Raw genomic sequence first — 25,505 nt, forward strand, 5'->3', positions numbered from 1 at the left:
AAGAAGGGGGAGATCGAAACCAATGACAGATCCAGATTCGACAGGACGGAATTGCAGATCGGTTACGAGCGACTCGTAACCTGATAAATAAGAAAGCCGGGGGTCACGGAACCATGAGAGGGGTCAACTATTGAACAATGTTGGGTGCGCGGCCTTTTCACCCCTGGGTTAATATGCGGGCGACTAAACATCAGCACTGGACAATGCAAGATTTATAGATGGAAGCATACGTGACCATTGTCCAGCCAGATTCCAGCCCTAGCTAGCCAAAAGATTTTCGAAAACGGCTGCTGCAGCCGTCCGTTCTGCCGAATTCGCGACGATTGTCGGGTGAGAAAGTCTGGAATCGTATTTTCACCCCATATTACAGAAAATCGGACACCCCGAGTGTGCGTGCGGCCTTAATGACTGGCCGGCCCTAATAACAAAACGTTTCAACGTATTTACTGATCGCAAAAATTGCGACCGTCCACTGAAACAAACAAAAGGTTAGACTGTCCAGTACTTGCACCAGCGAGCTACGATACGAATCACGTACTGTTGTTGTTTAGTACTTGCTTTCTCTAGATCGTAAAATGCAGTGATTTGTCTTTTATCATCGTGGTGGATAGGCGTACAGTAAACAACAACATAATTCGTAACGCTTTACAACGGCTTTATGCTACCGGATAACGGTCGAGCATCATTTATGATGGAAGCGCGTAATCGGATTCCGCTTTTACGAAACGAGGAAACGGTGGCGTTCACGTGGAGCTCTGATCATTTTCATTTATAGGGTTTTTTTTGTATCGACTGGCGAGGGGCAAGTCAGCCCTCAAAGGGCGGAGCGTGGGGCCACTGCACCCTCCTGGCACCGCAAGTATGAAGGGTGGACAGGCGAGAGAAAAGAGAGATCGCAGGGTGGCCAAGGCGCACGCGTTAATTCTGGCCACTTTTCAAACGTCCTTACCCTGCTGGATTTTTTCCCTTCCCCTTCCACCTCCTATTCTCTTTTTCATTCTTTATCCTCTTCATACTCGCGTATTATCCGAGTATGTACCTCGAACCGTCCGCGATTTAAGTCCTGCGTGTTTGATCGCATGCGCGTTCTTCGAAAATCCTGAAACTCTATCCTTTACCTCAAGGTAAAAACGAATAATTTCAAGAATAAAAAATTCATTTTTTTTTTTTAAGGGTATCGGAAGTAATCGGAATGTCTGTCCAAGCGATTTCTCGGAAAATCCGCAAAAAGGAACATCGAATACCCATTGGTGCCGACGCTTCTCGCTCGTCCTCCTCCCTTACTAGTTTTCCTCCCTTTTTTTTCTCTCGTCTTTTTGTTACGCTGCCTCGACATACGATACGACCCCAAGCGCGTGCTTTCCCCGTGATTTCCGCTTTCCGCCTCAGCTGCGTCTCTCTTATCCTATTTATAGAGCCATTTTACGTATATATCCGACGATCTTGAAAAGAACACGGAACTCGACGCGCGCGCACGCGTAGGTGCCAGTAAATTTCCTCTGGATTCCCGAAGACAAGCGTCGGCTTGAGAAACCGCGCGGGAATCACCTTCCTTTACCACTTATTGCGCTTAATCGCTAGTCTAAGCTCCCTGGATGTCAGCGAGGATTAGCGGTTTCTCTAACACTGTTAACTAATCACCAGAAGCTCTTCTGTCCCGTCGTTATTGCATTTAAAAAAAGAATTAATTCATTAAAATAGGAAATGCGCTTCGAACGAGTTCAAACGGGTTGTTCGTAAAAATGATAAAAATCGAATGACACAGACCTCAGGATCCATTGGAAAACTTCTTCTCTATTTTTTCCCCATTTCCTCCTGTAACTTGCGAGTTTTTGCAAATCACGAAGATGAAGGAGCAACACGTTGATGGAACGACGTTTAAATGGAAAGTTTCTACAAAGGACCCAAATCGTGGCCATTAAGAACGCGTTTTGATGCACTGTATCCGGACGGTCGTGAAAAGTAGCGTGGAGCGACAGAAAAATACGCATAAAAAAGAGGAATCCCCCGGTGTAAATGAAATCCGCATCGTTTGGGACGATCGATCGATCTGCAACGTCATCGTACGATTGTTGACTGGTCGTGGATGCCGACATATGGACGATCCTTAACGAGCCACGCGTTTTTCCAGAAAATCTTACTGTTGGAGCTGCTGCCGAAACATTGATCCATCGTTCACAGCTGCATTCGACGTAAATAATATTATAAAATAATGAACTACGTAGAATCGAACCGAGTAGGTTACTTTTTAATAGAGATATAATACTTATAAGCCTGTGTAGTTTGTGATCGAGTGTTTCGATGGAGAGGGATGTGGAAGGGTAACGGAGATTTCAACGATGCCGGCTATAAAACGCCCCTTCCGTGAAAAGATCACCTGTTACAGGGAGGGAAGTTTTAATTTTTTTTTTACGTACAGCGTTGATCTCGCATTACAACCCGCTTGCACAATAGATATCAACCTGTTGAGAGAAGGGGAGCTTTTTTGCTTCTATTAGACGCGATATATCATAGGGGAAAAGCATGGTAAGCGTGTGGAGTCGTTTTTTTTTTCTATCGAGTTTTTGCGATCGACAAAAAACCATGCTGCATCGGAATCTTCTACGTTTAGAAGCAGGTGCAACTATGTGGTACTATGTGGATTTTATAATATTATCAGCGAATGTATTTTATTTTATTGTTTTCTCCATTTTGGATATATTTTTAACCCAAAGCATTTGAACTTTCCTCAGCACCTAACTCCTCTTTTTCCTTTAAGATAAAAAGGGGTAGCCCTAACTACATCACGGTAGCCCACCATTGGTTGCGCATCCTCTACCTCGATGCTTAGCGTTTTTGTCAATCAATAAAAAACATTCGGGGAGTTATTTTTTCCTGGTGTAGCGCTTTCACTTATGTCCAATGACAGAGCTACACAAAGGATTATCCATTTTTGTGTAGTATGAACAAGTTTCTAAGTATAGTTAAAAAACTACAAATGAAGATAATTCAAGAACCTGAAGGTTTTCTGTTGCTGAAAGGATGTGCGGAGAGAGGTGTGGTAAAGCCCAGGTATCCTGTAGCTAATGTTCGTCCAGTCCTCGCGGATGCTTTATTATCGGTTGACAGGAGACCATTTCTTCTACTCGACTCGATCTACGCGGTTTTAGCCCGTATATGTGTTCGTGAAAGAAACGTTTGTAACCGAAGTCCTCGCGCGTGCTAACCCTCGTTATTTCGATAGAAAGTTTGAAAGAAACAGTACAAGGAGTTTAGCTTAACTAAATGAACTCCTAATTCTATTTTCATTTTCTTTTTAATAACTTCCTATTATTTTAAATATTTTTATAATTTTAAAATAAATTTATTTGAAATGTATTTCAAAAGACAGCTGATCGATAAGAATTCATTTAAACAATTTTTTTACTAATTAAAAATACAGAGGAAGTAATATTTCCAGTGTGATTTATGGTTATTGATTAGTACACCAAACTCTTTTTCACATAGATTTTTACAAAAGAAGAAACTTTCATCTCTATCTATAATATAATAATACTAAACTATAATACTAAACAATAAAAAGCCCCAACGGGAATTAGAAAAACCTTATTTAAAACTAAATCGACTAAGTTGAACCCAAAAGTGTTAATATCTTTTTCAGTAATCAGTTTCTTCAATAAACTTCCTCATCCGGTAGTGTTTTCTCCATTAAGGGAGCAATAAAAATATAAATTTTCTAGTTGCGACGAGACGATTCTATAGACATCGTTCGAAAAGAATTAGTTTTGTTAAGTATGCGCAGAAACGGGCGGGCATACCTAAATAGAAAGTTACGTTTAGAATGATCGAACACATTTGGAAGAATCCATAAAAATACTCGTGAAGCGCGCAGGACGTCATGGGGTTCGTAGCCACCCTCGCAAACTGCCACCGTTCGTTCCCTATCGCCGTTCAATCCCACCCCTTGCCAAATCAGAAATCTGCCGCTTCCATCCCGTCTCGACAACGATGGCTGATGCTCGGATCCGAGGTATCGTGAAAAAAGAACACATCGAACAAGCATTACGCTTTCCTCTCGTTTTGTCGATCGATCATTCCACTACGAAACGAGGCGGTCGCGGTGACTAACAACAATGGCAAATCGGGAACGCAAGGACGTACATAGAGAAAAATGAGAGACTTGGATGCCTCGCAATTTGCGTGGGACGATGGTAAATGGGACATACCTATCGAGATTGACTACATCTACGTACATATGCATATAGGTAATTCTATATGTATATGTTACGATGTAGAAATACACGTGTGGTTTAACACGTTCTGTGCAGGACTAATTTTTGGTTACTTTCCGTTCAGACCGCGTGGGGCGCATACGCTACACGTTATTACGATTGATAGTTTTGCTTCTGATATTTTTGCCTATGCCTTACAATTTGTTTAATATTGCAGAAAACATAATTAACAACGAAAGGGTGTATTGTTTAACATCAAACGAATAAATATAAGTTTTAAGCAATTGTTTTAACAAACATATGGTTGAACATTTACTCTATCAGACGAGTCCTACATAATATTTTTTAGTGATGTAAAAATTAATTTTTTTTTAATTATTCGTTTTACAATGAAAATTCCAAATGGCTTGAACGGAAAGTTCAGCGTGGGGCGTATACGGAACGGGTTAAATAAAAGCAATGTTTAGGAGTACAGAAAAATAACACTGTTTGTCAGTACGTAAGTAAACAATATATTTATCATTATCGTTATTACTAAGGCACTTGTTACCGATATAAAAATGTGTACGTCACAAATTATTGCCAATGAGCATATATAAATACTGATATTAAACAACTAATTGCTTCTCGTAGTATAATCTCAGATATTATGGATGTCACCCAAGGGGAGTTTCTTGACTTGTTTTCGTTTTCTGTTACTGTTATTCGACTGTTATTAACAAACGCTTTCCATTTCGTGAAATAACACTTATTTTTCTTCACGTTAAATTGAAGGCACTTTGTAAGAGGTCTCTGCCTCCACGCGATGCTCCCCCCGCCCCTACACATAACAACTAAATTGAGTTTAGACTAAAAGCAAGATACGGTATGGTAATATTAATATTATCGTTAACTAGCAATAAAAATAATACATTAAATGTATCTGACCTGCACGCCTGGAAGCTGTCGCAACGAGAGTAACGTAACGCAACGATTTCGTGATCCTTGTTAACGATGGTAACTTTTTTGGATCGCACTCGAAAATAGATCTTCGCGTTTAATACAAGCTTCGCGTTACGATCGAACATAATAACCATGAACAGAAAACATAGTAGACAACGATAATTAGAAGAAAGATTTTGTGCCTCCCGACATGATTAAAATCACTATCGATATAGTCTTCTCAAACTATGAATGCCTTCTTTTATACGTTTGTACAACAGCTTTATTCTTTATATAGCCATTCGCATTAAAATCGTTACGATATTACTATACAGAAACATTTAATATACCGATAATAAGGAAACAAGAGACACTCGTAATTCGAGAAAGGATATATATATCATGCCTAATATTAAAAAAAAAAAAAAAAAATTACCATGAAACGATTATAAAAATTTTCTTCTTACAATGATTTTTAATGTAGATAACAGGAGCGTTAAGTCTACCGTGTTTTGTGTTGCTACACGTAATTACTATACAGCGATCGCTTTCCAAGTTTCAGTCGAATAATACAGATAGTAACACAAATATCGAACGAATATTACATGATCGTTTTATACTTTATTAAAAAATAAAGAGGTCAAATATTCGTGCTACTCGCACAGCTACCGTTGTAGCAATATAAAAGATAAAACCAAGCGTGCGAATAACTACAAAACAAAAATCTAACTTGCGTCTCCGGAACTTTTCCTTACTGAGGGAAAAGGCAGGAGAGCTTACGGATTTTTCCTTCCACCTTTTTTGTGTTTTCATTTCTTTTCTTTCTTTTAATTTATCAATGAAATTCTATGATCTTCGATGAACGACCGTGGTTGGCAGACGTAACTGTGACGATTCGATAACAATGAAAATTCGATGATTAACAAGGAAACGTTAACAAGATAATGTTTTGATTATTTGAGAAAGATAACAGCTCTTTCTTCGTGTACTTCGAACTATAGAAAGAAAAAACGTAAAACATGGAATAGATCAGTCGGATAAAATTGGTGATCGCGTGATTGTTATCACTGGGGTACAGTACTTATCAACGTTATCGCCGCATTATTTCGGACTAACAAAAGAAAGTTACGTCAACCTCCGATATTTCTTTCCTTCACTTTTTTTCCTCTTTTTTCTTTTTCTTTCCCTTCTTTTTATAACGTATGTATACACTTAAGCTGCCATGTAACTAAATATACATGTACGTCTCCTCTTTACCATGTCGCTTTGATTATTCGATAATAACCATTACTACTGGTGTTTCGCGAGGAACATACAAAGTACAAGATTGACGGCCTCTTTTTTTCTTTCAATTTTCTTATCCCCAAGAACTAAGGGAAAGAAATACGCGAAAAATCCTTAAGGCTAAAGATATTTAAAGGTAATCTATAAACATCATATACTCTCCTTTTTTAATGTCCATAATATAACTGTATGTAGTATAAAACGTAAGAGAATTTTATAATCTAACAGTGATTTCAAAATACCAATAACTGCAATTTGTAACAGGTATAGACTTTATATATAAAAAAAATATATATATTCATTTTGTGTTCCCCTTTCAAAGTATTTAAAAGGGTCTAAAAACGTGTTTGTCTATTTTAACAATTACCACATGTTCATATAAACATCTCGTATAGACGGACGGTTATTGCTTTAAAACATGACGATCAATATTGTCGTTCTAATCGATTGCAAAGAAAAGGCACTTCGTTTAAGCATATCGCTTGTAAAATAGTCTGAGCATTATCGACACTCGATTGCGGTGTACATGTGTGTATATATATGTATACACACACACATGCGATTCGGAGAAATCTGTTTCGAATCTGAATCATACATGTAACACGACTTGTTCCGTATGCCAACTTCGAAGTATAGACAAGTGTCCGTGTGTTAAAAATGCTTCGATACTTTTAGACGTTGCCGTTGCTTCCGTAAACATCATATAAAGATCACCGCTATATGAATCGATGAATATCGAATAAAATATCATTTATCGAACATCATACCCTCTTTCTTCTTGTTCTTCCATTCTCTCTGTACATAGTGTTTTCATAATAATTGCACTTCGTCCTTATTTCGTTCCACAAGTTTTCAATGTACGTTCACAAATTCCGTGAACACATCAGGTATGACGGTGTTCTTTTTAAATTTAAATCACATGCGAGATCCATGATCGTAAAAAAATCTGATATGTCATGATATCAGATTCCTTGTGTAAACCAACGTGATATAAATATAATTAAACAACAATTTACTTGTCTACTCCATACTATCGGGAAGTATATCGAGCTTTCTCCATTCATTGCGCTCTCCTCCATTGACCCGAACGGTACGCACATTAAATATTATTACTCATAATAAAATGAATAATATTCAGTTCTCTCTCTCGCTCCCTCTCGTACAATGCTTTAGTATAGAAATACAAACTTATATACAAAATGTTGTGGGGACAAATGCACTCATACACGCATACAAGCATACAAACACTCAAATACCCTAATAATAAGAGAGAAAGAGAAAGACCCGAATACATTTTTTACATACAAGATGTCCTAAAAATCTTAAAATACAACGTCAAAGATCGTATTCTTCATTCAATTCCAACAATTTCGATTATTCCATGCAGCAGGTGGTAAAAAATGGTGGAAGAGAAAACTAGTTTCTGGAGAAGCCTCAACGATAATTACGGCCTGCTCAACATTCTCAAAAATTTCTTCAGGAAGACTCGACAAGCTTGCCATGAACACTAGATTTTAAGGCTTCGAATTTCACTATTTTTTACCATCTCTCATTATTCAACAAGCACGATATATAACAAAAAATTCGTAGTATGGAATTCAATAAGAACTATAATCTTCCGAATTATCGTCAACATTTCTAGGACACCCTGTGAATGTTTCTGTATACACATTTCTGTATATACGTTGAGCATAGCGCATTTTGTAATTAAGGCTCCATTCTACTTAAACTTTAAAATTTTTCTCGTTCACGTGCGTTTTTTTTTATGGAATAGTCGTTACTTTACTGGTAAGATCCTCTAGAATCGTTCCATTTAGTTTAGACGTATTGAAATTGCAATTTTTTTTTTAACGAATCGATTTCATAAATTGCTTGCCTGTCATAGACAATTCTTTCCTCCATACTACAGCCACGTCAGCACGTTTTCAGGTTTTGTCGTATTAGGGTTTATCAGCGATTGCACATCGTCCAAAATATCGCTACTGAAATCTTCACTCAGCTGGAAACAAAATTACAAGAAACAGGAGAGTGATATTTGAAACAGTCTTTGTAACTACTTTTATATATAAAGATTTAATAAATACCTGTAACGATGGAACAAGATCGTCCGTCGAATCGATATTATCGCTCAGTGTAGAGAGATCTGGGGTCTCCATAGGTGCACCACCATCTGTAGAAGAGAAAAGAAAGAAAGCTTTTAATATTACCGTAATATTGTCGAAGCGAGTTCAGGTGTGATAATGTTCAAGGAAGACTTTAAGCTCAAGTTTATGGAAAACGGACCGTTGTCTCTTCCCGTGAAATATTATCGCTCTACTTCTTGATTATTCTATCTTCGCTGATTTATAAACTGAAAAAATTGTGTTCAAAGTTTATGAAATTTTAAATTATTGTATGTAGAACTTAAAAAAACTCAATACATATTTGTTGTTTTCTAAGTAGGATTTTCAACATACTATTATAAATTTGTATTCTTTATATCAATGAGATATATGTGAGTTGATTAATTAAATTTGTTTGAAGAATGCAGATAGAACAATTAAGCATTAGGACGACGATATCGCATATAAAAGAACATCTTATCTTACCACTGGTGCCATCCATGTTATCGTCGATATTTGCAAGAAAATCTTCAGGTGTATGAGGAAGAGAATAAGCAGAACCAAGACCCAGACCACTGTCTGCGCTTTCCTGACGTGCATGTTGTTCGTTGATTCCTGATAAAAATGGGTCCATAGCGGCATCGGTAGTGCTTTGTCGGAGCATAAGCTCTTGCTACAGATAGAAAAGACCGCGCGATATTATGAAAGACAAAAGCGAGCGATCAAACACTCGAATAAGTACTCACCTGACGTATAATTTCCTGTTGTCGTTGCTTAAGACGCTCGCGTTCCATCTGTAACGACTGAAGACGGAGTTTCTGTTGACACGCTTGCAATGTTTGATTACTCTGAATGCCACCACCTGTGGGTTGTTGTTGTTGAAGCCAGTTTTGTGGTAACATCGCACCTGAAGTCGGAGCCCTTTGTAGATGTGTAGCTAAAACAAAACATAGCAGAGCTCGATACAATATCCGGTAAAAGTTTAACAATTCGTACGAAGAGAATTGCGAATTCTCGCATGAAAATAAAGACACTCGTCTATGATCGACCTTTGGAAGCAACCTACGCGGTTTAGAGTGGGTCGATCGCAATGAAACTTACGGATTCTTGGATCGAACCACGAAGTGGTACGTGTCTGATGATTAATGAAGTAGATTTCTCCTTCAGGAGTACGCGCTTGCTCCCATCCGTCGGGCAATGGACCTAGAGAATTGGTAGCGCCGGTCGAGGATTTCCCATTGTCGACGGCGGCAGCCACAGCTGCCACGTTCGCTGCTGCCGCTGTTTTTCGTGGATCTTCCCATGTCGTGGTTCGCGTCAGGTGGCTGGAAAATAAAATTATAACACGTTCAGACGTCGTGCTATTTTGTACGTATAGCGTGGCCCCGTGCAGAAACTGAATACGCCACGGCACGTACAGTTATCCACATATAGTAGGCGCATTCTAAAAATAGTTCCATTCAAAAGACGACGCGAAGGAGTAACAGCAGGCGCCTAGCGGTAGTTAGCATACGAGTTTTAACGTCTCGAGAGAGAGAATAAAACGTATTTCGCGAAATTTCCCCAAGGATCAAACCACTTTGTACCATTCTTCCACGTCATGATCTCGTCGTCAATATGAAACAGCGATCGAAACGTTATGCTCTGTTATTCGCGGAAACGCTCGGATTCGTCTCCTTTATTTATTCGTCGCGTGATCGGTGGCAGGTCGAAGAATCGAAAAGTCAAGAAACAAGAAGCCACGAAATACACGTTCCAACACATCATGATCGTATTTTAAAGCATTTCGCGGAAACAGACGGCAGCAAAAGCTGTACCGTGTGTTTCTGCGTACGAATGAGCCCGAACTCCGTTTTGAGAAGTTACCGCACACACCGCGATCTGGCTCCGATACGGGACGAAACGGTGTAGCATGGGTCCTTGAAATCGTAGCCACGCACGGCCCGGAGCGTCTCTTCGATCGTCCAACTAATTCCTCCTACTGTGCGGGACGAGCATCGTGGTTAATTAAATGGCAAAGCATCGTTCGGCAACGGCAGCAGCTTAGCACACGGGGATGTGGATGGAGTCGTGGTCGTTTTATCCGAAACGGCTTTACTCGGCACGAAAACACTACGTCGTCTCTCGGTCGACAAAAATAACAGCTAATGGCTGTGATTGCCGATCTCGTCGTCTTCCCTCTACCTAACGTATTTACCTTACTCACGTGTCACTTTTCAGCCGAGAGGAAGTAGAAAACACTACACCGTACACGACCGCCGCCGCTCTTATTTACCTTCGTGAAACGAATACCTTTGCGAACCGATTACCTTGCCTGACTCCATAGAAATTTTAGACAACGATCGAACATGCGGCACGCTTAATACGACACCGTGGTTCGAACACCGAAATTTCCCAATCGGGCGATGTACATCGGGCCAGAACCATTAACCAACAGATCCATCCGCGTGGCAAATTTCGTGGACGCGTAGGAAGAAGATTGCTTTTCCAATGATAATTCTCGTAACCATTTAAACGAATACGTTCAAATCGCTTGTCACGAGTTCCTCGAACAGCAGCCGCCACCGATTCTCGAATCACCACGAACGCAGAAGAGTTCAGCCCGCTTTATATTTTGCCAAAAGTGTCACTCGTTTGCATTCCATGGACGATGACTTAATGCGTTTCGCTTAAGTCATCGGCGACGACATAAACAAGTTGTCTAAATCCGCATCGGGATATCGTGCACCGGTTCTCAGTATTTCCGAGCGAGAAACAAATCTTCTTACACGGTTAATAATACCCGCGGAACAGAACGCGTTTGACGTAGTTTTAACATTAAGAGCATTATCCAATCGAGATATATCTGATCGAGCGTGTTAAGCTGCGTCGTTTCCCGAGATCCGTCACCGGGCAGCCACGGATCGAGAAGGACACGAACAAAACACGGCTCGTCGATTCCTCTGACGCGATCTCCGGATAACAACAGAGACGCGTACGATCGCGTCGATCGGTCAAGAAAATTTGAAATTTCCCTCCGAACTCTCGCTGAATGACGCTTTCCTCGGTCGAATTAGACGAAAGGAAATCGGACAGAACGATCATCCCGATGAACTTTTCTCAGACGACTCTCGAAAATGATGCTTTTCTTTACCTTCTCCTATCCTTCCCCAGCTACGATTCGATCGTACCGATCGATTCAGCTTCGAGAGAAACTCACGTTTCCTCGTTGATCAAAAAAATGACAGAAGAATCGTATAGTTACGATTAAAGTAATAAAAAGGAAGGAAAGGAAGAACAACAGGGCAAAGGAAAAGAAATTGAAAATCTATCTCCAGGATGCGTGATCGGCGGTGGCATAGCAGAATACAGAACGGCGGTGTGTTCCAAAAGCTACATGTCGCGGGTCTCTCCGGGAGCGGTTGGATGCGTTCCAAGAGAGTCCGAGGTAGAGAGAGAAAGAGAGAGAGAGGGCTAGGTGGCCGAGAGGCAAGGGTAGAGAAAGGAAAGAAGCGAGAAGAGGAAAAGAGGGAGAGGTAAGCAAGCAGGCAGGCAAGTAAGCAAGCAAGTAAGCAAGCTAGCAGGCAGGCTAGCAGGCGAACAGGCAACCAGGCAGCCAGGCAGGCAGCTCGAGAGCATTGGAGAATTACAAGAGGGTTTCTGTGTGGCGCACAGCATACGGACTACGATGTATTTTTACTCCGGACATCACGGCGCCGGACAACTCGTAAATAGACACTCTCGCACCGACGCTCTCTTTCGCTTGCCTGCTCTTCTCTCCCGTCGTCGTCGTCGTCGTCGTCGTCGTCGTCGTCGTCGTCGTCGTCGTCGTCTTGGTCGTCGTGGTTGTGCTCGTGGTCGTCGATGCACGATACTCGTTACATCCCTCCAGCACCCTCCCCCCTCGAAAAAGCTACGACCGATCCCCTTCCAAAAATGACATCCAAGTACCGAGTTAATACATGCTTTTAACGACCTACGAGAACAAACAACTGCCAGCAGAACCGCTTAACGAACAATGCTCGATAACCCTAGACATCGAGGCATCCTCCTCGCTTTCCACACTGTTTCATCTTCTCTCTAGACTAGGCGTCGCGTCGGCTGCTCGTTTCGGAAATCGAGGCGATCCCTTGTTTTCAAAGTCAAGCGCGCGAAACATCGATAACGAACACCGAGCGCTCGATACGAGACAGTGCGAGAAAGCAAAGGCCTCTTTGAATGAACGGGGCTACGCGTTCAGACACGACACGCAGCGTATCAATTGAGAATCTTCGCTTCGAGAGTACATAAATTGTAGCCGAAGTACGTAGCGAACGGAACATCGCCGTCACGTCGCATGGAACAAATATGAAACAATATTCACGGACCGATTATGACGTCATAGATGATATTTACGAGTCGACTCGAAACCTCTAACGATACACGAAATTTCTATTTAACTACGCGTCAATATCATCGAAGAAAATCTACGAATATCGCAAGGATTACTAAAAACCTATAAACCTTTGTACGAGCTCGAAAAGATTGTCCAATCGAAAATAGTTTTCTAATCGACGTATCGTAGTCCCCTCCGACTTCGATTAGCCGCAGCGATAAGTTATTATTCGAATGGCTGACAAAATGAAACGCCTGGCAAGTCACTTGAAAATCAACGACGAAGAAAACAGAAAAAGGACAGAACGGTGATCGTTAGTCGGAAAGCGGCGAGAGCGAGTCTCGCCGAGGACGCTCGGTCCGCCTTGAACTTTCGATACATTCGAGGTATTCCCGGAGATTTGTCCTCCTATCTGGCATTCGTGTTTGCAGCGCAAGACTCTCTCTCGTCTACAGGTGTGTCGGGGTCTTTAGCCTGTCGAGTGGTCGAGTAAAAACTTCGATCCTTATGTGAACGTCTTAACGTTGTAACGCCTTTGCGGAAAAGAGCACGACCTACTCCTCGTTCCGTGGAAAACACCGATTACTATATAACGCGCATAATATTACCGATGCAACTGTTACGCGCGCGTGTACACACGCGCGCACAAACGAACACGAGCACACCGTACATTGTAATACAAATAGATCGAACGTGACGCGCGCGTAAAATAAAGTCTGCCGTGTGTCGTTTATCTCGCGTTTTTAGCTCTCCTCGCGTCACGAATGTTATTTATCGTTCTGTACCTTTCGCTTATCGAGAGGAACGTCTTTCGAGACGCGGCACACCAAACGAGAAACGGATTATACCCATTCGACACGCCGCGTCGCGGAAATGTGGTCGTTCCACGAGCAATCAGCGCATAGTTTCCTCTTGAATTTCTCAAATAGCGTTATTTCTTTTTTTCCCCCTTCTCCTTTTTTTCTTTCCTTTTTTCTCAGATAAAAACTTAAAAGACACGAACAACCGACGAAAAAGATAAAATATCGGACACGATGGAAAAAAACAGAAGGAAAATGCGTGTCCGCGTTGTCGAACTGACCCTGAACACAACAGGATGCCGATGTCGCGCACACGCGGTCAACTTTCACTGCATTCGAAAATGCATAGATACTAAACGTCCTCGAAATGAATTTACGAGGAAAACGGCTGCAATATATCGGCACGGTCGATTCCACTCGTGGATCGCTTCTCTCGCGGTCGTTATCGACCAGTTCGCGAGAGATTCGCGTTACTCCGTCGCTCGAACGAGGAAGTAGCCGCGAATCAATTGCCATTAGCATCTCAGCCTCGCGATTACGCTCCGTATATAACAGTATTCGTTTCTCAGATACTTTAGAGCGCGGGCGTGGTTCGTTACTCGTACGATTTCGAACGTTTTATCGCGTCACATAGGAACGCGTGATTTTTTAACGCGTGATTTCTACCAGTCGCAAACAATTCCGAATAATCCGCACCTATCTCGACCTTAATACCAGTAACAGCCAAAGAGAATTGTCGTTCGATTCTTCGGCTTTCCCAAAAATTTAGTAGCAAAAGTAAAAAATTAGATATTTGCTCGCCAGAAACCAAAGAAAACATACGAACGAAGAAGAATCGGTACAAGGAATGACACTCGTTCGTGAAACGAGCTCGATAAACGAGATCCGTTGAAGCGAATAAATGTAGAGTCGGTTGAATTCCACGTATAGTGTGACTCTGCTCGTGACTAATGTTTCGTCAAACGATACAGTTGACGGAAAACCTTGGTTGCCTGCTCGTCATGTCTCGTGTGTTCACCTGGCGGTGGAACGTGTTTCTCGAACTGGCAAGATCGTTGCGTTCGAGCGAGCAAACGTACATCGCGATAAGAGAGCGATGTCTTTGCCTGTCTCTCCGAGAGAGAAGAGACGGCGCCGCTGTTTACGTCCGGTCGATGAAACATGAAGAAAAAAAAAAAAGATCCCTCCACTGGTTCGTGGCAAAGTCGTTTCGTTTCGACGGTATACAGTTGCTCCTTCTCGCTGGTATGTAATACGCGAACCTAGCTAACGGGACCAACGTATAACATTATACGGCGAGGTAGTAACGCGCGAGTTGCGCGCCAACCGCGCGGCAAACGAAAAATCCAAGAAAAAATCGCAACGATAGGTCTCTACTAAGAACTCTCCGTCAATCGCGTGAAATTTCGCGCGAAACAAGCGAGTTGGTTGAAAGACGATGACGCGATCTGGTCGCTTCCAACGATACCGGACGTTTAAACGGCGCGTCGTCGTCAACGTTTCTCTGTTTAGGCTCTCTCGTTATTTTCTCTGGCAGAATATAGAATACACTAAGAGAATGCACGGAGTAGAAGCGACGTAACAGAGAGAAAGAGAGAGGAAGGGAAAGAGAGGCGAGGCGACACTTCCTAGAAGGTTTCAAAGAGTCAGTTTGTTCGCGGCTCGAATCACGTTTCAATTACGCAAATTAGATTCTAATAAGTCCCGCTTCTGGATAAGATCCAAAAGCTCGGAGAGACGGGCCAGAGGTAATTGGACGAACGGCGCGAGAGAAGAGAAATAAGAGAGAAGACACGGGTGCCGTCACGGTAGTCATTACTGCATAATACAACAACCGTGCGGCTCTCGGTTGGCTGCACTTCTTTTACCATCGGCCATTACCGAGCAACTCTCCTCGCGGCCGCTGTGTTACGTCTATCGAGGGAATGCCATGCTTTTTCTCGTTTCATGAACGATAATCCATAGTAGCACCGGAGCACGGCAGCAACTACTATATCTTACTATAAACAATTAAACGATATTTACGTCGGATCGGTCGCGGTCGGAATAGCCATAAATCGGTCGGAGAAGCGCGAACCTGAGACGTGATTAATTCTCGTCGATACAAGGCTACTCGGGTAAACGTAATTATTCGTCGAGCCACTCCTTTCTTTCCTTTACCATTTCATTCCGCTTCCTGCATTGCGAATGGGCACGTTACCGATACATTACAAAGTACCGAGGGAAAACGGCTCCGTTTCATAGAAACGACTAAATTTCAGATCCTATATGAAGACAATTTCAGATATACGTTTCGATACGAACGAGCAAACGAAAAGACGCGACTCCTGGTAGAAAGTACGATTGCGATAAAACCTTTTAGAAAACTAGAAAGAGAACCTTTTAGAAAATTAGAGAACGAGCTGTGTTACGAGCATTAAGAACATAGAAGTTACGGCGAAAGATCGACGGGAAAGATTGTCTAATTACGTTTTTACGTAACATTTCGGTAGGACTTAGTGGCTCGAGAAATTAAGGACGAGGGAGTGATTAAATAACGATCAACGAAAGACGGTAAAATATACGTCAACGACAGCGTATCTGAAAATTGCTCGATGATTCGACGACGATACCTATCGACGAGTTTTACAACTTTCACGATGCTATCTCGAAGCGAAGGCTCGTTGCGCGACGTTCATTCGAGTTTCCAGCTCACGCTGAAATCATAGAACGTAAACGGAAATGATTTCCCTGAAAGAAATTCCCCTTAAATGGAACGAAACGAGACCGACCATCTTGGCTGTATAGCTTCCGAGCTTGAAAATTTTAAGTTGGTAGGTGAAAATAAGGGTTCCAAAATAAAAGAAGAAGGAAATCCATATTCACACAGAAAATATATAACTGTGGAGGGTTGAAAGTGATGGACACCACATAAAGGGATAAGTCTTACGAGGAATAAGATCCAATAGCATTCTCAAAAACTAACCTGCCTAGTCCTCGTTCTTACAAAAATGTAAGCGGCAGGTATAATTCGCAGTAAAGCATTAATAGACAGGGTTCGGACGGTAAAACTCAGGTAAAACTTTCTGGAAGGAGACGCATACACAAGAACAGAGATTTCTCGAGTTCTTTTTCCTAGCTTCTCTGTAAATCGCGTTCTTCTTATTTGCAAATAAAAAAGGAGAAAGAGAAATAAGAACAAAAAGAGAATGACGATGAAAATACTTGGAAATGAGGCGAAGAACAATACCGGCTAACCGAATGAAAGCCCTTTTCAATCGGTTTTGAGGAAGGCGAACGTTGAAAAGAAGACACGTTGAATATTTACAAAAGTATAGGTATAACTGAATGAACGAGAATCCCTTCGTTCGCAGGTGTACTCGTTATCGATACGGAGGCAAAACGTATCGATTATCGCCGGGATATCTGTACGTGACATCAGCCACTCGACCAACGAAATCGTAATCAGACATCAAAGCAAACAAGGAGGAAAACGTAACGCGGTCGATCGATCGACTCCGAGGAAAATACGTTAACTCGAAGAAATTGAACGTGGTAATGTATGCCGACATTAGCTATTATCCTCGAAATTAAAAGAAAAATAAACAAAATAAAAGAGAGATATGTCTGAAAGAGATATGTCTTATGTTGTTCCATAAGTGGAACAAAGCGAAAGATGATTTGGGCGATCTCTAATTCCTTGAAAACTGCTGTTTGAAGCAGCTTCGTCACGAAAATCGTGAAATATTGGAAATTAGACGCGGCGATCGAAAAAAGAGAGAAACGTCCAAGCCACCGGCGAAATACAGGTGGGTGGAAGGAAGCGAATGAGGCGACAAAGCAGACGAGGAGCGTTTCCCACGACAGGTGACACGTGGGAATCCTAGTGACGGCGCAGGTGGATCAGGTTAAACGAGCGAGATGGAAGAGAAACGGGGAAGGGACTGTGGAGGTATCGAGTAGGCGGCTCGAGATTGACAAGGAGAGCCGAGCCAAGAGAAAGACGAGAAAACGGGATCCATAGCGGGGACAAGGAGGATATGCGAGCAATTGGCAGTGGGGAGACGCGGCCGAGAAACGGAGGAACGGAGAAACAACGATGAGTAAGTCGAGGTGGTGATAAAGACAGTAACGGCCTTGAGGTATGTGAGACCCCAACACGACGAAAATGTGAACCAGCCAGCAGTCGCGTACAACGGTGAACTGCTCCGATCCGGAGTAGGATCGTTTATTCAATGGTCATAGATAGAATCCACTTGGAGATGAATCAATAAGGTTGTGAAATGACAAAGAAAATGTCAGATCGATGTCGTCTGTTCTCGGCATTCCCTTCCCGTATCTTCTGCTTCGTATAATGCCGTAAGAGGATCGGCAAACGTGAAACTAGCGTTTATCGAGGAAACCTTAAGAACGTTCATGAACAAGGGTTCCGTTGATAGGTAACTAGTCAGATTCTGTGGACATGTTAGAAAAATGTTGAAAAATCTATATGATTCGATCGATTCGAAAAGAAGATAGAAATGGGCGGGAAGGGAGATAAACAGGAAATAGGGAAAGGAAAGAAAAAAGAATAGAACAACAGGCTTTGGAAAGCAAAAAGAGGAAAGTAGACTTACTTGAGGAAGTAGATTTGTCCCTCGGGGGTGCGCGCCTGTTCCCATCCATGTGGCAGGGGACCTAGGTCGTCGACCGTACTGATGACGTCGTAGCTGCGTTGCTTCTGGTGATGATGGTGACGCGCGTGCGGCTGGGGCGCGTGCTGAGGCGCCTGCTGAGCTGAGGCGTAGGTTTGCTGAAGAGAGGCCGGGCTGCTGTGAGCGCGAGGATGAGCAACGGTGAGGCCAGCCGCGGCCGCTGCCGCGACTGCAGCCGCAGCCGCACCTGCGGCGTTTGATCCGGTACCAGCGGCAGTATTTCCACTTCCACCAGTAGCCGCACCTGCTGCTCCGGTAGCTGATGTACCGGTGGCGTTTCCACCGGGTGCTGGGCCGGCACCGGCGACCGCGGCCGCTGTACCAAACGCGGAATCCGCCGAATTCTCCCGTGAATGCGAAATCGAGGGACTCTTGCTACCCGTCGACGGTGGATTAAAGAAGGAATCTGGTAAATTGCGCATGCGCAGTGGTACTTGCAGCGGACGCTTCGAGTCTGGCTTCAGGACGCTGTCGAACAGTGCCTGTAGATCCGATTCCGAGTTTTGATCGATATTTACTACCAGATTACTTTTCGACAACTGGTCCACGTCCTGGTTCAGCGCCATTTTGGATCACGCACTCTAACGCGCTTCGTCCGTGTCTTTCTTTCGCCCTGTCGTCTCTCTCTCCTCGTATCCTGTACACTCTGCTGCTACCTTTCGTTCTTCTTTAGTTCTCCCCTCTCTTTCTCTCTTACACTCTTCTTTCTTCCCTTCTTTCCGTCTTCTCGCCTATCCTATCTCCTTCCTGTCTTTTTCTTTCGTCACCGTCGTTCTGAACCTTCTTTCCACCTCTCCCTCTCCCCTTTACGCTACGTTTGCTCTTGTCTTTTACGGTACACCTATGGGCATTCGTGCATAGCACACCACCAGTCTCTTCTCTATTTGACCTGTACACACAGTCTCGCTCTCCTCCGTCACTCCTCGATTCCTCGACAACGCGATAGCTTCTTCTCTTTTCCACCTGTGCGTGTCGCGAGAGACAACAAAACAAGCAGGACAATGCCGCCGCCGCCGCCGCCGCCGCCGTCGCTGCCGCCGTCGTTCTAACTACCACAAGGTCCCCTTGTACCTCTAACCTTCGACAATACCCTCGAATTTTTCGACGAGTAACGTCTCCTCCACCTCTTACCACGATATCGCGCACCAGGAGAAATCGACTCGTTTTGCTAGCCGGCCGTCTAGCAAACGAGTGCTAGCGTTCACCGTGCGTGGACACGCGATTACGTACAGGGCCTAGAAATTCCCGTGTATCCGACTGATTCTCATCTTTCCACGCTACCTACTGGCTAATACTGTTACCAAATTATAACGGCGCTCTTTTCGAAAGTTTATCGCCAGTTTGATACAATAATGTTGTTTACCGCTAAACGACCAAATACGAAAATAAAACTACCTTCGTGCGAAGACAGTATTGCTTCATCACTTTTTAATAAATTCGAAGAAAACAATCACAAAAGAATCAAAAGACTTTAACGATGTTATTATGCGATTAATAAATTTGTACATATGCTACCTTCGATAACTTTTTAAAATGACCATACATTTTAAGCCTTCATTAAACGATCCTCCCTCGTTAAATGTTTAAAGTTCGATAAAATAAGAAAACCATACATCGATACCATTTGAATTTTCTTGATGCTTGTGAGATCTAACCTTCTTTTTGCTCTTTTTTATTTAAACACTAAATTTAACTTTATTATATGAAGAGTACCAAGATCAATTGAGTAGAGTGGAGTATGAGAAACACATTTTCAAGTACCCTTCCAAAATCATATTTCCTCATCGGTAATCTCATACTGAAGATATAATTACAATATTCAGGGAAGTGCCATTTACGAATGTATACATGCAGCTACACGATGATTGGTCATCGCTTATTTGGAACTTTTAAAAAATATAATTTACTTCAACAGCTTCTTTTATTGAAAATGTAACATTTAGTTGGTTCAAAGTAAAAGTTTTGTTCCTATTCCCTTCTATTTCTATTTCTACTTGTTCCTTTGTCATGCTTAAAATAATAAGTAATAGTAGTAAGCTTAATCAATCCACCTAGATTAAGACATTTCAGTTCTGCTATCTAGAATATTATATGGTCGATGGTTTCGATATTTCGGTTGTGTGGTTACTTTAATTTATTGACAAAAATGTAACACTTCTATTTTAAATTGACTATGTTTTTACAACCGGAATGATATCTGTTTTATCCACGTTAAGTTATTTGTGTAAATATTGAACGTGTTTTTATTCAAGTAAGAACTCGTTGACACGAAAAGCAAAAATGTCTTCGAAGAGGTATTTAATTGTTTTTACTTCATGTTTTTAAACTTGCAGAACTTTACAAATTTATGGATGGAAGTTATATGTAGCTAGAAGGAATCGTCTTTCGATTTTTAGCGCGTTTCACTTGTTATATGAAACAATTGTACAGTATCGATTCTTTGTTTCTTTGTTAACCTGCATTATCAATTTATTCATATTATTTATTATATTTAAAGTTATTTCAGCTTTTCTTAATAAATCTAGAAAATATTAGTTCTGCGCGTCTTTTAATTTGTTTTATAACCGACAAACCTGCTTATCTAATGCACTTATAGTTCGATTTTAATAGAAATAACGCATTTACATGTAGCATGTCACTTATCTTATAAATACCTTGTTTAAAAAAAAAATGCAAATTGCATGTAATGAAACTAAAAAAAAATCCAGGTATTATTTCTTTGTATATTTTCACATATTATGTGCAAGTATCATATTTATCTTTGATCAGGTATTACAATTTCTTTTTTTAGTGAATTAAAAAAACTGTCTGAAGAAAGTTTAACCAGACAACCTGAAGAAGTATTTGATATAATATGCAAGTTGGGAGAAGGGTAAGTGGATAAAGATATAAAATGGCATTTAATCTTTAATGAAATCTTTTTTTATGTAATTGTTTTTATAGTGTTTGTTTTATGTTTTGTTCATATAGATCCTATGGATCAGTTTACAAAGCATTACATAAGGAAAGTGGACAGGTACTTGCTATTAAACAAGTCCCTGTTGATACAGATTTACAAGAAATCATAAAAGAAATTTCTATCATGCAACAGTGTGATTCTCCATATGTTGTTAAATATTATGGAAGTTACTTTAAAAACACTGATTTATGGGTAACATTGATAATATAATAAATAATATTTTTTATTCATTCCTTGCTTGTATATAATCAAGATATGGTTTCATAGATTGTAATGGAATATTGTGGAGCTGGATCTGTTAGTGATATTATGAGGTTAAGGAAGAAGACCCTTCAAGAAGATGAAATAGCAACGATTCTCAGTGATACCTTAAAAGGTTTAGAATATCTCCATTTGAGAAGAAAAATACATAGAGACATTAAAGCAGGAAATATTTTACTCAATAATGAAGGGCATGCAAAATTAGCTGATTTTGGAGTAGCAGGACAATTAACTGTAAGCTATAAAACATAATATTTATCGCTATATGTAATAAATCATTTTATTGATCAAAGTAGGAATTAATTTTGAAAATTTCTTTTAGGATACAATGGCAAAACGTAATACAGTTATAGGAACTCCATTTTGGATGGCTCCAGAAGTAATACAGGAAATTGGATATGATTGTGTCGCAGACATATGGTCTCTTGGTATAACTGCTTTAGAAATGGCAGAAGGCAAGCCGCCATATGGTGATATACATCCAATGAGAGCAATATTTATGATTCCAACTAAACCACCACCTAGCTTTAGAGAACCTGATCAATGGAGTCCTGAATTTATAGATTTTGTCAGTGGGTGCCTTGTTAAAAATCCAGAAGAAAGAGCTACTGCAACTGAGTTGCTAAATCATGAATTTATAGGTAAAATCTATGATAGTGAAACAAATTTGCTCTAGTTTTCTTGCATGTATTATTCAATAAGATATTTTATTACAGGCAATGCCAAGCAACCAAGTATTCTGAGTCAGATGATCGCAGAAGCTCATGAAATACGAGAAAAACAAAGTGTACATCGTGCTCATGTTATAAATAATGTGGCAATTAAAAATCAAAATCAGGCAGAAGATTCGGTACTTATATTGAGATTTATTATGAATGCTATGTATGCGCGCGCGCTCGCGTGTGTGTGTGTATGTATGTGTATTAATGTTAATAATAAACATTTGATGTCTATTGTAAGGATGAAGAAGACTGTAGTGGAACAATGAAACCTCTGCCAGAAGACACAGGAACTTTAGTACCGAGTCATGATCTTCCAGATACGGGTACACTTGTTTCAGCAATGTTAGATTTGGGAACAATGGTTATTAATAGTGACACCGATACCGAAGCTACTATGAAACGTAAGCACGTAATGTAATGAAACGACGAAACATTAAAAAGGAAAGTAACAAATATCGTTTATTCATAGGACACAATACAGGGTCAGTGGAATCCGGAAAAAAATACCGGCCACTATTTTTAGATCATTTTGATAAGAAAGAAGCACCTGAAATAGGAAAGGTATAAAATAATAAACGTGTTATAGTTGATGATTATATTATGTAAAATGTACATGCACGAAATTAATTTCTTAATCTTTAGGGAAATGGACAAATACTTGGGGTACACAATCAAGATAATGAAAATAAATTAGAATTACGAAGCCCTACAGAATCTCAGAGGTTTCAAAGTCACCTACAATTACAACTTAACCAAATTTCTCACCCTGTACAAGAACAACCTCATAATAACATATCCAAGTTCCAAAATGTCTTCACCGAACGTGATTTCGACTTCGTAAGTAATAGACACTTGCAAATTCTCACAGAAGGTTGAAAGTAGATTAAGAACTTTCCCAGTACTTTTAGTATTTTTTTAACTTAAAGTCGATCAATATAGTGCCACTTTAGGCATCATTAAAAAGAACTTGAATATAGATAAACAACCATATCCTGCAGCTGAAGTTTCTCTCATACGAGGAACTACAGCAACGAATGGCTAATCTGGATGCGGAAATGGAAAGAGAAATTGATGAGCTGAGAAGAAGGTACCAAACGAAGAGACAACCGATTCTTGACGCTATGGATACCAAGCGAAAACGTCAGCAGAACTTCTAACAGTTTGGTTACTTTTTTTATGCAAATAAGTGTGATGATGATAGATAAAGGGTGTACAGTTGTATAAATGAATAGATTTTATTCATCTCGTTCTTAGTTTCATCAAAGAGAACAACATTGTTTACTAACTAAATATCTACCTGAAAAACGATGATTAATAACGATTAAAAATATTTTCTTCTTGACAATGTTTAAAACAATGTTTATCTCCTTGGGAATCAAGTACGAGTAATACTAGCCAATAGCCTCACGTCACCAATGTAAATTATTATACATGATTTAGGTGAACAAGTAATTATACTTAATTTTTTATCATTATGTTTACATATATACTGTTATTATGAATATCTTATAGAAATATTATAAAATTTCTTCAACATCTTTTTTTTTAGGAATTAAAACTAAAATATTAAAAAAACAAATGAAGATAATTATGCCATGTTTGCAACTTTGTTTTTGATGTAAAAAGAAACTAGATGAGCGTCCATGTGAAATTGGTATTCGGTTTTCATCTTACGCTAGTCACGTATTATGCCATTTATTTTATCGATAATATTATATTATCAGTATCATCACTCATACGAAATATATGCATGGAAGTTATCCCGAAAATATATTTATATATGTAGTCCTATATGCTAATGTATTGTTTACTTGAAGCAGTTTCAGATAAGTGAACAACTTAGAACATATTGAAGAATTTATTCCTCCTTAACTGCCATAGGTATATTACGCGTTTATCTATTGATATAATTAAGTTACGGAATGATTTTAAAGTTTTGTGAATACAAATTGGAAATTTTGTAGTAGTATCATTGTACCATGCAAGATTACGATGAGAATGATAATATTTCAATGTGAAGAAATACTTGACGAATTAACTTACGAAATTAGTCTTCCGTATTAGAACGTATCTTGATATTTGAATAATTTGTTAAGTCAGTAATTTAAATTGTTGAGATAGTCGCAATGGCAAGACTTATACTTTTTAGCTTTATGTAAAATTTTTATTCTTTTAAAACATATCTTTTAAATCATTACCATATTTAGAATTTTCAAACAGCATATCATTATTTCTTGTACTGATAAAGCTTTCAATACACATTTTATAGGTCATACCACAATAACAATAACGCGTGTACGTATCGTTGAGAATACTATGATATAGTGGAGTAATTCTTTGCTGACGTTGGGCTATTTTACAAGTAGCGGAAATAGATTTATAATACTTAAATGCTATAGCCAGAACTGACTTTTCTGTTTATTTAGAAAGTAACAATACAGAATAACAACATATTTTTGATATAGAAGATATGCACATTATGGTCGAAAAAGATACAAATATTAATTAATTATATCTAGTCTTTATATGGCCCTACCATGACATGCAAGATTATTAAAACAATAGTATTGAGTTTCACCATTAATAAGAAAAGCAGATGACTAACTAAGTTATGTTCTTTAAAAAAAATGTCTCTACTGTTCGAGAAAAAAATAGTGCGCACCATTCACTGCGACATACAATATATAGCGTGTTGCAATATTCTAACAGAAACAAATAAATTTTACTCGTACAGAATTACACATTTGATAGAACATAAATATGTTTGTAGTGACAAATTTTCTATGTTCATCTTCCACTTGTATTATTAAAATGCAAAAAAACATGTGGAAGTAATATTGTAAAAAATAGTTATGCATTTCCATATATTTATCTATTATCCAACACTAAAAAAATGCGATAAAAATTTTTTTCTATGAAAACTTAAATAGTCCATGAAATAGAGATCTATAATATTTATGAATATAATGTACACATGTAGAAGTCTATTTCATAGGACAATAGTGAATCTGTTTACTTTTCATATTAGAAAAATACTACCATTTTATATTACAGTTTATAATTATTTGTTTAGGAAGTCATTCTAATTTTACACCTTTCTTATGAATTGTACCATTCTCTATATGTTTGGGCAAAATATACAGACTGAAGGCAGAAAATTGTCTTTCAAACAAATAATTACCTATCTAGTTAGAATTATAATCTCATTATGCAGCATA

General features: G+C 39.9%; 2 protein-coding genes across 3 annotated transcripts; one reads left to right on the forward strand and one right to left on the reverse strand.

Moving 5' to 3' along the window:
• Positions 1-4,699: 4,699 nt before the first annotated feature.
• yki (Transcriptional coactivator yki) lies at positions 4,700-19,584 on the reverse strand. Its single transcript, XM_069112144.1, has 6 exons — positions 18,268-19,584; positions 9,620-9,843; positions 9,265-9,455; positions 9,005-9,191; positions 8,501-8,586; positions 4,700-8,415 (listed from the first exon to the last, which is right to left on the reverse strand). The coding sequence occupies exons 1-6, from the start codon at positions 18,909-18,911 to the stop codon at positions 8,320-8,322; spliced, it is 1,428 nt and encodes a 475-aa protein (XP_068968245.1). The 5' UTR covers positions 18,912-19,584; the 3' UTR covers positions 4,700-8,319.
• Positions 19,585-20,423: 839 nt separating this feature from the next.
• On the forward strand, positions 20,424-25,445 carry hpo (serine/threonine-protein kinase hippo). 2 transcript variants are annotated; one of them, XM_069112141.1, is made up of 10 exons: positions 20,424-20,639; positions 21,137-21,217; positions 21,316-21,496; positions 21,572-21,799; positions 21,888-22,206; positions 22,282-22,415; positions 22,526-22,688; positions 22,757-22,848; positions 22,930-23,124; positions 23,265-25,445. In XM_069112141.1, exons 1-10 carry the CDS (start codon positions 20,626-20,628, stop codon positions 23,442-23,444), a joined length of 1,587 nt encoding a protein of 528 aa, XP_068968242.1. In that variant the 5' UTR covers positions 20,424-20,625; the 3' UTR covers positions 23,445-25,445. The 2 variants fall into 2 exon arrangements, with proteins under 2 accessions (XP_068968242.1, XP_068968243.1); XM_069112142.1 differs by having other exon boundaries at positions 20,425-20,639; positions 23,286-25,445.
• The last annotated feature ends 60 nt before the right edge of the window (positions 25,446-25,505 follow it).

The sequence above is a fragment of the Bombus flavifrons genome, chromosome 4 (assembly GCF_040668555.2).
Source record: "Bombus flavifrons isolate JBK064 chromosome 4, iyBomFlav1_principal, whole genome shotgun sequence".
NCBI classification, from domain to species: Eukaryota; Metazoa; Arthropoda; class Insecta; order Hymenoptera; family Apidae; genus Bombus; species Bombus flavifrons.

Bases quoted from the DNA above. Each gene is read 5' to 3' on its own strand.
- yki (XM_069112144.1), bottom strand. From the start codon at position 18,911: ATGGCGCTGAACCAGGACGTGGACCAGTTGTCGAAAAGTAATCTGGTA. The intron at 9,456-9,619 runs GTAAGTTTCATT...GTTTTGTTTTAG, and splicing joins GTGGTTCGATCCAAGAATCC to CTACACATCTACAAAGGGCT. The intron at 8,587-9,004 runs GTAAGATAAGAT...TCTCTTCTACAG, and splicing joins TAACATGGATGGCACCAGTG to ATGGTGGTGCACCTATGGAG.
- hpo (XM_069112141.1), top strand. The intron at 22,207-22,281 runs GTAAAATCTATG...ATTTTATTACAG, and splicing joins GCTAAATCATGAATTTATAG to GCAATGCCAAGCAACCAAGT. The intron at 22,416-22,525 runs GTACTTATATTG...GTCTATTGTAAG, and splicing joins AAAATCAGGCAGAAGATTCG to GATGAAGAAGACTGTAGTGG.